Source organism: Staurois parvus, unplaced genomic scaffold (genome assembly GCF_062004578.1).
Source record: "Staurois parvus isolate SC_StPar_1 unplaced genomic scaffold, SC_StPar_1.0 ptg000415l, whole genome shotgun sequence".
Lineage (NCBI taxonomy): Eukaryota > Metazoa > Chordata > Amphibia > Anura > Ranidae > Staurois > Staurois parvus.
This window is the reverse complement of record NW_028318211.1, coordinates 4,849,352-4,866,427: the sequence shown is the minus strand read 5'-3', so window position 1 is coordinate 4,866,427 and position 17,076 is coordinate 4,849,352. Positions and strand designations below refer to the sequence as shown.

The 17,076-nt window shown below is 40.2% G+C and overlaps 1 protein-coding gene across 4 annotated transcripts in view; it reads right to left on the bottom strand.

Moving 5' to 3' along the window:
- Positions 1 to 6,211: 6,211 nt before the first annotated feature.
- ADCY4 (adenylate cyclase 4) overlaps positions 6,212 to 17,076 on the bottom strand; it is a 133,939-nt gene continuing 123,074 nt past the window's right edge. For all 4 annotated transcript variants that reach the window (XM_089687059.1, XM_089687060.1, XM_089687057.1 and 1 more), the window contains exons 19-26: positions 16,376 to 16,560; positions 14,028 to 14,112; positions 12,632 to 12,790; positions 12,374 to 12,520; positions 11,667 to 11,774; positions 11,371 to 11,485; positions 11,115 to 11,239; positions 6,212 to 7,166 (exon numbers count right to left, since the gene is read on the bottom strand). In XM_089687059.1, the coding sequence (XP_089543185.1) occupies positions 7,014 to 7,166; positions 11,115 to 11,239; positions 11,371 to 11,485; positions 11,667 to 11,774; positions 12,374 to 12,520; positions 12,632 to 12,790; positions 14,028 to 14,112; positions 16,376 to 16,560 (1,077 nt within the window). In that variant the 3' untranslated portion in view covers positions 6,212 to 7,013. The remainder of the gene's footprint in view (positions 7,167 to 11,114; positions 11,240 to 11,370; positions 11,486 to 11,666; positions 11,775 to 12,373; positions 12,521 to 12,631; positions 12,791 to 14,027; positions 14,113 to 16,375; positions 16,561 to 17,076) is intronic.

The window sequence follows — 17,076 nt, the reverse complement described above, 5'->3', positions numbered from 1 at the left end:
TTTTCAAAGAAGTTACATCCTTCCTGACACACATATTGGGTGATTTACTAAAGACATACATGTCCAGAGGAGACAAAATATATAGAATTCTATTTGCAGGTCATTTTAATAACAGTGACAATGGAAGGATAATTGCCTAACAAAGCAAAGTGAAACTTTATTTCACTGTACTGTATCTATGAAGTAGCCACATTTCCACCTTAGGCTGCTCTGCTGATGTGGCCTACAGAACACCTCCTGCTTTAATCTTTACACTATACAAGAGAGGTGTTCTTTAGTTCACAGAAGATGGCCAGGGAGTCTGATAGCACTAAGAATTCAGTTTAATGTACAGAAAGTTACAAGGAAATGGGATTTCTGGCTGCATCAACAGGCATTTTTCTTGCAGAAAATATCGCTAAAAAAAAATTAAAAGGAGCACTTTGAAAACACATCAGATCTCAATGGGAAAAATCTCATGCTGAATATCTATACTGATATGGACTGGGTAATATGTTAGGAAGGTAAGGATGCCCCTTTGTTTGATGGAAATGAAAATTATCAACCTACAGAGGACTGAATTCAAAGATACCCCAAAAATCAAAGCAAAAAAATGATGCAGCAGGCTAGTCCATTTTTCTGAAATTTCATTGCAGCAACTCAAAATGGTACTTAGTAGTTTGTATGGCCCCACATGCTTGTATGCATGCCTGACAACATCGGGGCATGCTCCTAATGAGAAGACGGATGGTATCCTGGGGTATTTCCTCCCAAATCTGAACCAGGGCATCACTGAGCTCCTGGACACTCTGAGGTGCAACCCAGCAGAGTCAGATGGACCGAAACATGATATCCCAGAAGTGTTTTATTTAGGTCAATCAACCTTGGGGGCCATTCAATGGTATCAATTTCTTCTTCCTCCAGGAACTGCCTGCATACTCAGGATGAACCCAGCACCCACTGCACCAGAATAGGGTCTGACAATGGGTCCAAGGATTTCATCCCAATACCTAATGGCAGTCAGGGTGCCATTGTCTAGCCTGTAGAGATCTGTGCATCCCTCCATGGATATGCCTCCCCAGACCATCACTCACCCACCACCAAACCAGTCATGCTTAATGATGGTACAGGCCGTATAACATTCTCCACGGCTTCTCCAAACCCTTTCATGTCTGTCACGTGCTCAGGGTGAACATCCTCATACAGTTGTGGCCAAAATTATTCAACCCCCAATGCTGTAAAGGGGTTTAGGGACTATAGTGTACATTTGGAATTGTATTCAGAATCAAATCCTACAAGGACGTTGTAACTACCCAAATGCAACTAAAATGACATCAATTGTTTATGTAATACAGTAGTAAATGGTTCTTATGTGGTTTCTTCATTGCCACAATTATTCAACCCCTTAAAGACTACCACTCTGAAGAACAGAGGTTCATACAGGTGCTTTCCATCAGGTATTGAAAACACCTGTGGATGTCACCGAGCAGCAATCAAGCATAATAAGCACCAATTAGGCAGCTTTAAAATGACTGTGATACTCAGCTCCTTCTAGACATTTACTGGTGTGGTTACAAACATGGTGAAGGCAAGAGAATGGTCCAGGAAGACAAGAGAAGAGGTGATTTCTCTTCACAGGAAGGGCAATGGCTATAAGAAGATTGCAAAGATGTTAAACATACCAAGAGACACCTTAGGAAGCATCATTCGCAAATTCAAGGCAAAGGGCACTGTTGAAACGCTACCTGGTCGTGGCAGAAAGAAGATGCTGACTTCGACTGCTGTGCGCTACCTGAAGCGTAGAGTGGAGAGAAGTCCCCGTGTGACTGCTGAGGAACTGAGAAAAGATTTGTCAGATGTGGGTACAGAAGTTTCAGCCCAGACAATAAGACGCACACTGCGTAATGAAGGCCTCCGTGCCAGAACTCCCAGGCGTACCCCCTTGCTGTCTCCAAAGAATAAGAAGAGTCGACTGCAGTATGCCAAAAGCCATGTGGACAAACCACAAAAGTTGTGGGATAGTGTTCTGTGGACTGATGAAACAAAATTAGAACTGTTTGGGCCCATGGATCAACGCTATGTTTGGAGGAGGAAGAACAAGGCCTATGATGAAAAGAACACCTTGCCTACTGTGAAGCATGGTGGAGGGTCAATCATGCTTTGGGGCTGTTTTGCTTCTGCAGGTACAGGGAAGCTTCAGCGTGTGCAAGGTACCATGAATTCTCTTCAGTACCAGGAGATATTGGATGGAAACGTGATGCAGTCCGTCACACACCTGAGGCTTGGGAGACGTTGGACCTTTCAACAGGACAATGATCCCAAGCATACCTCCAAGTCCACTAGAGCATGGTTGCAGAGGAAAGGCTGGAACATTTTGGAGTGGCCATCGCAGTCACCAGACTTAAATCCGATTGAGAACCTCTGGTGGGACTTAAAGAAAGCAGTTGCAGTGCGCAAGCCTAAGAATGTGACTGAACTGGAGGCCTTTGCCCATGAAGAATGGGCGAAGATACCCGTAGATCGCTGCAAGACACTTGTGTCAAGCTATGCTTCACGTTTAAAAGCTGTTATAACTGTAAAAGGATGCTGTACTAAGTACTAAGATTGAATGTCACTTGGGGGTTGAATAAAACTGATAATGCTGTGAGCACAGAAAAGACATTTGTGGTTATTTCATTATAACTGTTATGTTATATTTGTCTGACCTACAAGTGCCTCTTTAATGTAAATGTAAGCAAGATGACTGAATGATCAAAAGCAATGTCAAACTGGCCAAAACACTCAATTTCAGTGGGGGTTGAATAATTTTGGCCACAACTGTATCTATGAAAGTCACAGGGTACCAGTGGAAAGACCTGCCAATTCTGGTGTTCAATGGCAAATGCCAATCAAGCTCTATGGTGCTGGGCAGTGAGCATAGGACCCACTAGAGGAACGTTGGGCCCTTAGGCCACCCTCATGAAGTCTGTTTCTGATTGTTTGGTCAAAGACATTCACACCAGTGGCCTGCTGGAGGTCATTGTGTAGGGCTCTGGCAGTGCTCATCCTGTTCCTCCTTGCACAAAGGAGCAGATACCGGTCCTGCAGATGGGTTAAGGACCTCTACAGCCCTGTCCAGCTCTCCTAGAATAACTGCCTGGCTCCTGGAATCTGCTCCATGCTATTGAGACTGTTGGGATACATAGCAAACCTTTTTCTTTTCTTTTGTTAATTGCATCTTTCAAAGAAAAGTTTTTTACACATAATCATCTACAATTTATTACCAATTTTCCAAAACCTTACTGCTTTAATTTTCAATAATGGTATATAGTTCGCTTGATATATACTCCTAAATGACTGGGTGAGCTTTACTCCTAAATATTTTAATTCTTTGTCCTGCCACTTAAAAGGACATTTTTCTTGTAATACTTGTCTTTCTACTGTCAACCTATTAATGTCTAAGAGCTCTAATTTTGTAAGATTCATTTTGAAATTTGATAGTTCACCATAATATTTTAAAATTTGCATTAAGTTTGGTAATGTTATTCTAGGATTTACCACATAGAATAAAATATTGCCTGCATACGCTGTCACTTTGTGTTCTACTTCTCCTATCTAAATCCCTTTTATATCTAAACTTTTCCTTATCGTTGCTAGCAGAGGCTCCAAAGTTAACACAAGAAAAGGGGGGTGAGAGTGGACATTCCTGCCTCATTCCATTGTACATTTTGAAAGATTCCAACAATGTACCATTAATCTTTACTGCTGCTGATGGATGACAACATAAACCTGGCAATAGCACATATTGATGTGCCATCCTGGAGGAGTTGGACTGCCTGTGCAACCTCTGTAGGGTCCAGGTATCGCCTCATGCTACCAGTAGTGACACTGACCCTAGCCAAATACAAAAACTAGTGAAAGAGTCGGAAAAGATTAGTAGGGAAAAAAAAATGTCAGTGGCCTCCAACTGTAAAACCATTCCTGTTTTGGGGGTAGTTTCATTGTTGCCCATCTAGTACACTTGTTAATTTCATTAACCCCAAAGTAGCTGAAACTGATTAACAACCCCTTCTGCTACTTAACTGACCAGATCAATATCCCAGGAGTTTAATTGACTTGATGCTATACGCTGATTAAAAAGTGATTTTTTTGGAGCAGTGCATATTATATTTTTGTTCTTGGGTTGAGATATCCTTTAAAGCGGTAGTAAACTTTTTTTTTTTTTTTTTTTTAAAGTTTGCCCCTGCAAGGCAAAGGCATAATGGGGTTGATTCTCTAAAGGCAAGTAGACTGAGCACAAAGTGCAGTTGCTCCAAAGCTTAGTAAATGAGGTGAAGCTCTACTGCCTTCCATTATGCAACCATGTGCAAGCAAAATGCTGTTTTTTATTTTCCTTGCACTTGATTTGGTATTCTTTGTAGAGTGAAGTTTTACCTCATTTACCAAGTTCTGGAGCATTGCTCCTGCAAAGTGCACAATCTATTTGGCTTTAGTAAATCAATCCCATTGTGCTAGTATGCCACGCATATTAGCGCATTATGAAGGACTTACCTTAAAACGAAGCCTTCTAGCAGCGTGCTGCCATCACTGCAGAGGCTTTTATCTTCACCCGGTCTTCTTTCCGGGTTTGAAAGGCCAAGCTACGATGGCTTTACTTCTGTGCATCTCAGCCACAGCACACAGCTCTGAAGGAAAGGCAAGGGTATGCCATTCCTTCACAGCACATGCACAGTTGACGTCACTGGCTGCTGCTCACTAAAGTATCTCCTAAACGGCGCACGTTTAGAAGATATTACATTTTATCTACAAGTAAGCTTTATTATCTTACCTGTAGGTAAAAATAAACAACAGTTTACTACCACTTTAATCCTGAACATGCAACTTTGGAAAAAAATATGGAAAATGTTTAAACCCCTAAAAGTATATATTGAACAATGAAGTGGTGTCATCACACAAATGGACAAATAGTTTTGAGTCCTGCAGCAGCCTTGGGACTACTTTTAGCATCGGGGCACCAGCGGAGAAATTGCCCACTTTGTTTTTGAAAGTAGGACATGCTTCTGATCCATTTTTACTTCTAGAGTCTTAAGTGTAACACAGGCCAAAACGGTTTTAGTTGTGAATACAGAATGGGGAAGAATGCGTTTAAAACTTGGACACATTTCTAGTTGCGTCTAGGACTTTGTTTGAAAGATCTTCCCCATTTTAGGTTATTAAGACAGGAAGGGGGAGTTCCTCTGTAATAGGGACACAGACAATGGGGTTTCTGATGCTGGGAGGCAGGGCATGGTGACCGCTGCTATTGGCTGTCACATGATCGAAAAGCTCTCGATCGCAAGTAGCGATTGGGAGCTGTTAGGCGCCGATAACTTCACAGTGCGCGCTCTTAGCACAGTTCTGTTTTTCTTTGGGTACACATATATGCGACCTCTCAGCGTCAAGGCCCACCTGCTGAGAGGCTGCATATATGTGTACTCTTGGTGCAAAGAGGTTAAATGTACAATAATGCTTTGCAATACACACCCATAGCAAAGGGCCCCTTAAGGATTACAAACTAAAGACAACATTTTCTGTTTTTGGTGGCTATGCATTGTAAGAGAGATTTTGTGCAATTATCTACCAGGGATCTTTTTGGAGTTTCTCTATGTAGTCATAGGTTCTCTTGGTTAGGAAATCAATGTCAGATTGCTATACAAAAATAAGGATAGAATACTCATGCGCTGCCACAACAAAAACGATAAGCTGCTGCAAGCACCTAAGTGTGTTCCCACATCACTAAAACTCCCAAAGAATAGTGCTGCACTGCCCTCTAGTGGCCCACAAAATACACTAATAAATAAAGACCCTCCTGGGCATCAAACCCAATGTGTAATAGAATAAATCTGCAAAACAAATAAAGTCAATAGTAAATAAAAACAAAAAACTGGCTGAGCCACTAAAACCAAAATCAAGTAGCAATAAACACCTAGCCAACCTATAATCAACACCTGGCTGAGCTGAAGAATAAAGTGTAAAAAACAACAAAAACAGAAAACACACGAAAAGACTGAGGGAATGTCAGACTGCTTATGGCAGAATGCAAGAACACTGCAGAGAACACAAGGTATCATGGTTCTGGCACCCCAGTGAGCATTATTATAGTCAAAACATTTTTTTATCCAACATGGTTGTTATGTGAACTAAGAGAAGGTAATCCTACTTTTTACTAAGCGCGCAGTTCCTTAAAACGTACTACATGAAAAAGTTGAAACAATAAAAAAAAGACAGATGTTTAATGAAGAGGAACAAAATCACCTTCTTTTCTTTTGGTCGTTATAACATTCCAATCCATAGAAAAAATATTTACTAACAAGAGTTTATTATGATGAATAAATACAATGGGAGTGACAATGCTTTGTATAAATATAACTATGTACATGACATGTACTGAACTGCACGACGCAGTGATAAGAGTACAGAAACACCTTCCCTGTCTCTGGTAATAACAGTGGGCCAGTCCCAGCTTGCTCACTCGCTTTCTCTTTCATCTTCATCACATTAGGAAATCAATAGGTTCATTTGTACAGCAATGTGCAGCAGTCCCCACTAGGGGGAAGAACTGTACTTTGCTTTGGCAGGTCCCAGGCCGATAACATTTGCATCTTCTGTTTCACACTGTCACAGTTTTGTGTAGCAAATCAGACATGACAACATTCAAATGAGATGTTTGGGCAATTCCAAGAAGCCGTCAAGACGATGTCCATTGTACTGTATGGCAGTGCTTGGCGAGTGTCCTCTCATGTCCTGCAGAGGGCACTCCACAGTAGATTTGTATTTTCTCATGGTCCACATCTATTATATGTGGTTGTCCACATTTCCCCAGGCTTGGGCTAGTCATCAGCCTCCTTTAGGTCTTTCAGAAGTGGTTTACATCTGAAGAATTTGCATTCAACTATCAAGTCTTCTCCCTCTGAAGTTGAAAACTGAGGAATAATCTCATGGAATTTTTTTTTTTTTAAATTTTAAGTTCCTGCCCTGGAAATCTACTGTGTATAATGCAATTGCCGTTCCATGGCTTAATTTAGAACGTTTCCCTGGGAATTGGATCGTGCCATGTCAGTGATGACAAAATAGGTACAGAGTTGACCTTTACCCTTGACCTTGATGACCCCTCGCCTTTCACAAGTATATCCCAGCTTCTGAAGTACTTTACTGGTTTCTTCTGTGACCTAAAGGAAAAAGATATATGGAAACAGAGCTTAATAAAGAGAATGCAATTCGGGAGCACATACTGGGCAAGAGTTTCTAAAACTGGAGCGTGCAAAATCTGGTGCAACTCTGCATAGAAACCAATCAGATTCCAAGTTTTATTGCATAGAAACCAATCAGATTCCAAGTTTTATTGTCAAATCTTAAATGAATAAGCTTAAGTTAGAAGCGGATTGGCTACCGTGCACCACTACACCCAGGGGCGGACTGACCATTTGGAAACTCGGGCGCTGCCCGAGGGCCCGGGGTCAGTAGGGGGCCCCATGAGATGCCCCTGGTACCTTTTTCATAGGCTTTTTTGAGTTTGGGCAAGGACACAGGGGCCCTATGATCCCCTATTGCCCGGGGGCCCCATGCGTTGTCAGTCCGCCCCTGACTGCACCTATTCTAAAACTGGAGCGTGCAAAATCTGGTGCAGCTCTGCATAGAAACCAATCAGATTCCAGGTTTTATTGCATAGAAACCAATCAGATTCCAGGTTTTATTGTCAAAGCTTAAATGAAAAAGCTTAAGTTAGAAGCGGATTGGCTACCGTGCACCACTGCACCTATTCTAAAACTGGAGCAAGCAAAATCTGGAGCACCGCTGCATAGAAACCAATCAGATTCCAGGTTTTATTGCATAGAAACCAATCAGATTCTAGGTTTTATTGTCAAAGCTTAAATGAACAAGCTGAAGTTAGAAGCGGATTGGCTACCGTGCACAGCAGCACCAGATTATGACTGCACCAATTTTAGTAAATCTCCTCCACTGTGTCTACTATGACAGGCATAGATGTAGCTGTTGCAGTCATTAGAATGTTTGCAAGTTGAAAAACGTAGAGAATTAATTTTTTTGCAGCACTTAAACAGGGAAAAAATAGAGTCCTCTCTTATTACTGCAGCGATACTTCACAGTAGCTCAGTAAATGCTGATCTTTAGTTATAATCATGCTGGAAGTTTAATATATCACAAGCACAGTGTGTAGATCAAATAACAAGAGTTGATTGGACAGACAGAGCAAATGGGTTGGAAGGCATCCAATAAACTAAGGCTAAAGGTCTGACTCTGAGCTAGCAGTCTACCATTCTATAAAGAAAGTCCTATAATTACCCAATAACATTTTTATTTTAATGAAAGGCCTATGTACATGCAAACACACACACATGCACGGTAAACTATATAAATGTATTACATACACACTAGACTTTCCACTAATTAAACATCATAAGAACAGTTGGCGCAGCTGCTCATCTCCAGTCTGCTGATAAATTGTATACAGTAATAATGAGACTATGGAAAACCGTGGGCTAACACAGAAGCCCTGTTTAATAATGTAGCGTGTTTAGGGTATTTTGTATATAATGACAGCACTCTAAATATAGCACATAGGCAGTGCTATTAAAAATGCATTAAAGTTAAAAAAAAAACTAAATTTATATGAATGTGTTACAAAACCTTAAACAAAAACAAAAATGGTTGTTTGGTACAACAGCTAACACAAAGTAGCCATTGCAGCACAACATTACTAAATACATCAAGGATGAGATTGGCAGGGCTTCACATGGCTTGACCTCATCCGGGGGGAATAACACTAGCAGCAGCAAAAAGCTTACAATATATAAAATGGTAAATTTACCCCAAGAGGATAATTGCCACTACCCATAGACATGAGGTGTATATTCTGATCTGGGTAATATCTGGAATGGGTCATGGTCATCTCATGTCCACGTCTTTTACCAGGTCATTTCTTTCATGTCTATTACAAGATTTTTCTTCAACTTCGTAACTAGGAGCAGGTCAGGTGAGGAGTTCTCAACTTTACAAAAGTCAGTCCTTGGCATCCTTAGCTTCTTTTTCTTTCAATTCCAAATGTGTTCTTTCCAGATGAGAGCCAGATTTATTTAGGTACTTTAAATACGTAAAAATACATGCAGGTCTTTACACATTGCCTGTTTCAGCCCGATGGTTTATATGGGGGGGGGGGGGGGGGGAGATGGATGTATATTTTTCTGTACTGGTTTGTAACTTCTTTCTTATGGAAAAAATGAATAAACACTACTGAAAAGAAAATACATGCAGGTGATCTGAAGAGAAGGATTTTCTAAAGCTGACCAAACCCCTTACACTCTCCTTGTACAATCTAGTGCAAATCTACCAACTATGTAGTGCAGGGGCTCCCCTGACTGCATACAAATTGAACAGATGCAAGGGTTGGTCCTTACGTTACATTTGGAAAACCTAACCCATTTGGTAAACGTAAAGGAAATTGTACAATCAGATAGTAACATATATGGCATGTTTAACCATTTCCATACCGGGCACTTTTACCCCTTCCTGCCCAGGCCATTTTTCAGGTTTCAGCGCTCTCACACTTTGAATGACAATTGCGCGGTCATACAACATTGTACCCAAACTAAAATTTTATCATTTTCTTCACACAACTAGAGCTTTCTTTTGGTGGTATTTAATCACCGCCAGGGTTTTTATTTTTTGCTAAATTAAAAAAAAAAAAAAAAAAAAAAAAAAAAAACATGTTTCTTTGTTTCTGTTATAAATGTTCACAATTAAATAATTGTTCTTCATAAATTTAGGCGGAGATGTATTCTGCTACATGTCTTTGGTGAAAATAACACAAATTAGGATGTATTTTTTAGTTTGTAGGAAAGTTATAGAGTTCACAAACTATGGTATAGATCTGAAAATTGATCAATCCTGAAGTACTGACAGCCAATCTAATTTCTTGAGGTCCAAGAATGTCAGAACAGTACAGAGATCCCCCAAATTATTTTCACAATTTTTTTTTCACATTCTGTCACCAATGCAGTACAGCGTCATCATATAACTGGCATGGCGGTGATCAGGGACACTGACTGGTGACAGTATGAAAAAAAAATATATATTTTTTTTATTTTTTTTTCTTTTAAGATTTTTTTTCATATTTCACTATGTCCAAAGTAGTACAATGTTTTTACCATAGTAACATTGTACTACTTTGGGAAAGTGATCAGTTATTTTTTTTTGTTTTTTACACAATTTGCTTATAGCAAAGAATTACTTTGCTATAAGCAAGCATTTACCTGAATGACATCGATTCATTCAGGGTTTTTTTTTGTGCTTAGCTGTGATTTGGCCACAGCTAATCACATGACATGTGCATGTGATCGCTGTGACCATTCACAGCTAGACACTAGTATACAATGGATGGCATGAATAAAGCCATCCATTGTATACAACTGTCATGTGACCTGCTGTGATTGGTCACAGCAGTTTACATGGTACCGGCAACAGGGGCCGGTACTCAGACCTGTCATCGGCCGTGTCCGAGGAAAAGGGCCAGTGACAGATCGCGCCGCTGCGCGGCCCTGCAAGCGCGAAAACTGCACGTGCAGGAGGACGCCATATGGCGTCCACCCGGAAATCTACAGCCTTTTCCCGGCCGCCGACCGGCTATTGGCGGGCGGCTATTGGTTAAGTCCTCATTTTCCAAAACCTGGTGTGTGTATGGGCCAGCACAAAAACTTTTCCACCAAATATAAATTTTGTACGTAGTATTCGAGATAGCATATATTTGGAAACTGAATATGTATGCAGCTCTAAAAAGGACAGTTTTAATTGTGCACCTCAAATGAACTGGGATTACCCACATCTGTCAGATTTGTGAATCATCATTTCCATATATGTTGCCTATTCTGCCACATTGTCCCATGGCAGCTTTTCTGCTACAACTGGTGTTACTGACTTGGATCAATACACTCTTAGAAGGCTACTCATTTATATCCTTGAACCTTCAGTGGTATATTCTTCAATTAAATGTTGCTGGCAACATCAGTAAGCAGCCCATTAAACATAGGGAACATTTTGCCACCTAGTAAAAGGACACTTAAATTTAGAAAATTTAGCCAGTGTGAAAATAAGTAGAGCGCTACCTGGATTTTGCCAAGTACCCCAGTACTGTCCATACGACTTGCCACATTGACAGTGTTCCCCCAGATGTCGTACTGTGGCTTCTGTGCTCCTATCACCCCGGCTACTACAGGTCCATGATTAATACCTAGCAGGTAATAAGACAACTTGTTACAATTTTATTGGTTACTAAAAAGTAAAAATATGAAATAAATAAATACAAATTTGATGACAATGAAGTAGAAGGCACATTAAGAAAAATGGTGAAACATGACTTGCCTATGCGAAGCTTGAAGTTGTTAAAAGAATGCTTGTTGATCACGTCAAGTTTTCCAATTAATGCAGTAGCAAATTCCACCATGATGCCAATGTGATTATAATTCCTGTCTCCATCCTGGCAGATATAGAGAACAAAAAGATAGTACACTGCCTTATGTCAACATATCTCAGTGGCAAAGATCAACATTCTCTCATAAGTATGAGTTTGCAATGATAAGAAAAGCAGAAACAGTATCACAATTGTCTGTGTGCATTCCACATACAGGAAACACATAAATCTCATGTACCAAGGATACCTGAGGGTTTTCTTGTCCCGATGTGGCATTTAATCCTGTCGCTGCCATGTACGCACTGCCAATGGTCTTTATTTTTTCTACGCTGCTAAACTTTGGCTTGGAGAGTAGCTAAAGAATATAGAAAATGATGCAAACACTTGTTAGTGAATGTAAAATCTAATGAGCGTGTGGACAAAATTCGTGATCATTAACAGAAAAAGAGGCATAGGTTTGGGGGGAGAATCTCTGGTTTGGAAACCCCTATACATGCGATTAGTGTAACAAAAGCAAAAAAGACATAGCAGTAGTTCTGTTGATATGGGGAATATGTTGGAATCTGGCCCAGGGGGGACACTGTAGGGCTACGACATCTGGCAGATATAGAGAAGAGGGCAGAACATTGGTTCCTATTCCTCGCTGCAGGGTTGCCACTATCATCCCTGCTGTTAGAACAATGATTGTCTGTAATAATGTGTACATAATTAAACTACACAGTGTAAAATAAAAAAAACAAAAAAAAAAACAAACTGTTTTTATGTAACACTATTCACTTCCAGCTGAAGTACCTGGACAGGGGGGATGTCAATACAGGGATAATATGCTGGGATGTAAGGTCATATTTAGATCTGCCAACTCAGATTACATTTGCATTAATCTTAAACAATAAGAACACACAGATGTAGCATCTCTACATTTATAGAATTGTATACAATTATTGGTTAACATACCTCATCAAAGTCAGCTATTATCTCATTAAGTAGCCTTAGACACTCTAGGCCCTCGTGATTTTCATCACACTCAGTGTAAAATTCCTTGAAGTCAGGTATGGATGCAAAGATGACACAGACACAGTCATAGGACTGGTAATACAGGTCCTACAGAGATGAAAAGTATGCGCTGAAAAGTGCTATAAGCTATACACAATAAAGAAGTTAAACACTTAAAAAAAAAAATTAAATACTGAAAAACATATTGTGCTGGGTTACCTCATTCCTAAGGTTCTGCCCAATGAACTGCTGAGCTACATCAGCAGGGAGAACATTTTCAAGTAGGACCCTGTTCAGATTCTCCATGGTCTCAATACGTTCACGCTCCATTTTAAACTTCCTTTTCCACAGAAAGTCAAGACGACAATAAAATTCGTTCTAGAGAAGGAACACCACATACATTTACAATAGGCCATGTAATATCAGACTGAGATTTATTGCAAAATGAAAAAGTATAGTGTAATTTGAACAACCATATATTTTGAGTTATCACTTCAGTTTTTACTTCCGATTGATCACTGGAATTTAGTATTTTACAGTTCTGGTCCCTATGGAACAAAGTACATATAATATTTTTTCCCCCATGTTTCTAAGTGCTTTCTAACCCTAGTTATGGTTGCTGGCCTGCCCCTCTCCCCTTCCGGTGTGGTTCATCTGACAACAGCTATGAAGGAGACATGAAAGTGGACATCTCTGCTATGTCCACTTTCTTGAGACAAGCAAAGGCAAGGAGGAACGGAATGGGAGGGGAGCCATGTGTCAGCCTATGCATTCTTCTTGCCATTTTTTCTCCAATATTTGTATAACACATTGGTTCACATCAAGCTGATCCCCTTTACTTGTATATCTAGTAAAACACTGAACAACTATATATCTTCCTTTAACACAAATCTGTCAGACCACTGACAGCGCCATAACTGATAATAGATAGTCACTGTACCGATTCCAGTTTGATCCAAGCAGACCACAGCTTGGGACTAGGCAGTGATGCCTCACCAATGAATACAATCTAGTTAGGCAAGATCTTAGATAGGCACACTTAATGCTGCTGTTTGAAAATGCAAATCCCATGGATTTATGGAGACATAAAAAGGACAAGGGGCCTGTTCCCAATCTGTCACTTCTCGCAGTTTATGCAAAGTGGGCCTCGTTTATTAAAACATCTTCTAGCAGAATGTCTCAGGCAAATTGTGTTACTATTGTAACCTATTAATTTTTCTCTTTCAGTCTATCAAGCTGTACTGGGACAATAAAGAAGAGAATCAGTTTTGTTGCTATAAAAATCAAATGTGTTTTGTGATTCTTTGGGGTAGATTTACTAAAGGCAAATAGACTGTGCACTCTGCAAGTGCAGATGCGCTCTGCAAGTGAATTTTCTCTAGAGCTTAGTAAATGAGGTAAAGCTTCACTTTACAAGAACACCCTATAAAATGAAAGGAAAATAAAAAAAAAACAAAAAACAGCATTTTTGCTTGCACATGATTGGACGATGGAAGCCAGCAGAGATCCCCCTCATTTACCATCTCTGGAGAACCTGCACTTGCAGAGTGCACAGTCTATTTGCCTTTAGTAAATAAACCCCTTTATGTTTTAAATGTCATTAGTTGGTACTCACCTGTCTGGCCAGGGCAAGGAGAGTGAAAAAGAAGATAAATAATGCAATACTGCCCATAATCTGTGGCTCTTTTAGGACTCCAGGCCTGAAACGTAGAAGAGGGTTAAAATGTGTTATTTCTTTGAGATTTTCATTTAAAAGTTAGTTTTTTTTAATGACAAGTAACCTGAAGGTAAATTACATTTTGGATTTTAAGTCAGTTCATTAAATAACACCCTGGTCACATCGTGTGCAACTTGGCATGCCATGCGCCTTGCAAGTCGTATGACAAGTCGAACCGTATGGTTCGGTTCCGACTTGGTCGCACCGCACCAATTTCTAAAGTAGTGCATGCACTACTTTTGTTGCGATTTGCATAGACATCTGTACCAGATGTCTTGCAAATTGCAACTGAAATCGGCAGGTCACCTGATTTTGAAATCGTGGGACTTCACTGCAAGTCGCATGATTTCAAAATCGGCTTTGATGTGACCGGAGCTTACACACAGAATGATTAGCTGACAAAACTCTTCCTGCTACGATACCTCTCTGTGTATGTAAATGGCCTGCAGATTATTTTGTCATTTCGTGCTAGAATTTTATTCTAGTTTATTTCCAGATTATTGCTTCCTTCCCCATTCCATCATTCAGTGTTTCAAAACATTTATTTGCTGTCCAAAAACAAATGTATTATTTTATCAATTGTTTTTTCTTACACATTAGGAAAAACAAAAACAACATTTCTCGCCGCAGTGATAGGAGGTTAAATGCAAAGAGCTGCAGAGCCTTTCACCGATTTGTACAGGCTGCTGGCTATGGTTGATTGCACGCACCTGTGCACCTCCCCCCCCCCCCCAGAGACATTCCAAGGAAGGCGGGACCAGCTAACACTTTTGAAAAATCCATTTTTCCCCTATGTCTCATATCTTGGAATATGAGAGACTTACATAAAAACCAGACATATCGTCAGATTGGCTAAGAGAAGCCGAACAATTTGATAGGTCACTCGCCTTATCTCAAATACATAGGAAAGCCGAAAAATAGATCTCATGAACTGTTCAGTGTATAATTTCATAATTCATAGCTAATCAATCCTCAGACATGTCTGCATAATAATCTACCCGCGGGTGGAATGTCACTGGTGCATATGAAGAGTTATGAGCCAAAATATGAGTTCGGAAAGATTTTGGCTCTAGTTTAGGTCCACACGCAGACCTCCACGCCCTAAACGGGGTATTGGTCCTTAACTTCAGAGACACCTCCTGCTGGGGACTACAAAATAGGCTGTCAGGCCTAAGGAGAAGAGAGTTGAAGACGTCTCCCATTTTAACATCAGTACCACCTGGGGAGACCCGTGCCCTTTCGCTCTGAAACTTGGATCTGCTAACCCAGGACGTTGGCAAGTACCTTAACCCTTTCACCTCTCTGATATCTCTTTGCTGTGCTGTTAGTCTCTCTCTCTCTCTATATCTATCTATCTCTTAGTTACACCTTTTCTGTAAATATTTTTATTGCACCCGTTTGACCTTTTAGTAATAAATCTTTCCTTCTGAAAGTGTTGAACTGTTTCTATAGCGCTTTATTGCAATCTACGAATTTCTGCCTCTAAAGAGAAAGCTACTGTGTTTGTTTAACCCTCTGTATAACCGTGTTATACAGACGATTACCTTACCCATTAAAGTGTTAGAACTGATATCGCCGAGTTTCCTCTCTGTACAGAGGTGGTGGCAGTGTGAAGGGTTAATTGCGTAATTAACCTGACCCAGTAACAATCGCTCAGGCTGCCGGTACATAGATTGTGGTCCAATTAGCTGGAAAATCGTTGTGCAGGGTGCAGCTGGGTGTGGCATTGTTATGCACGTGACATCGCGGTTTTAGATCAGCTAGTCCTTCAGTCACGAGTTTGGTGAGAAAGGCTGGGGTCTGACGCCACGATCGTAACACTGCCCATGTGCACAAAAATCATGGGGTCTATGCCAGATTACTGTCAGGGCCCAAGAAGTGTCTGTGCATTACCAGGGGGGTATGGCGCATGCGCAGACGTGCACCAGATCTCAATTCAAGATGGCAGCATTGGAGAGGAGCAGTTTAGGGAGAACTTTCTCTACAAGCAAGGCAACACTGGACTCCACGAACAAGTATGTTTTTTTCTTACTTATATGCAGGGACAAGTTTTAGGATTTAAACATTTCTTTTTTTGTAAGGGTTCAGTTCCTCTTTAAGTGTGTATATACAATTGATTTCTTTAATGATATAAATTTTGACAATTAGCATTTGGTATATTTTATAGAACACCATGGGGGAAGCTGGCTCTATATCTTCATCAATAGTCAACACCAGAGAAGACAATACATGCTTTAAGTGAATACCTGGAGATGTTCTGATTTGCAGTAAGCCAATCAATGTAACAGTGTGACAACCAGCTGTGAGTGTACAAGAAGATGATATTGTATATCACCAGGGCAATGCTGAGAAGGATCAGTTTGACTTCAAAGTTCATAAGCAAGAAGGCAGAACAAGCCAGAAGCCCCAGAATACAGCAATACATGTAATACTAAAAAGAAGAAATAAAGCAACAATTACAACATATACACAACTATACTAGACAAGTAGTTCCAAAATCTTACACAGAACTTTACAGTACAACAGGCTTTAAACATGTGTTCATTAAAACCAGAGGGTATGCCTGCATAATGTGGTTATGTTATTATTTTCATGGATTTTAAATCTCGACATGTGCTGATAACCTGATGCATTTACAATTTGTCTCATCTGTACCACGTTAAATACAATCATTGTATCTATAGACTGTCATCTGACACACAGATCCTGTTACTGAAGGCAACTGATGAAACCTAGATTATATAAACATATATATATAGCTCAAAATAGTTCTTTTTTTTGGCCAAGCTGCCCAAGTGATCTATGTCCATTATTAAAAGATTCGGCAACTATGTGCGCTATACTATATTCGTACTAGCTAAAATATAGGAAGCAGTGCGGTGTTCTGAAGGATTATGGGCAACTTCTCATCTGCTGCCGGAACTAAATCGAGTCGATCTGAATGCTT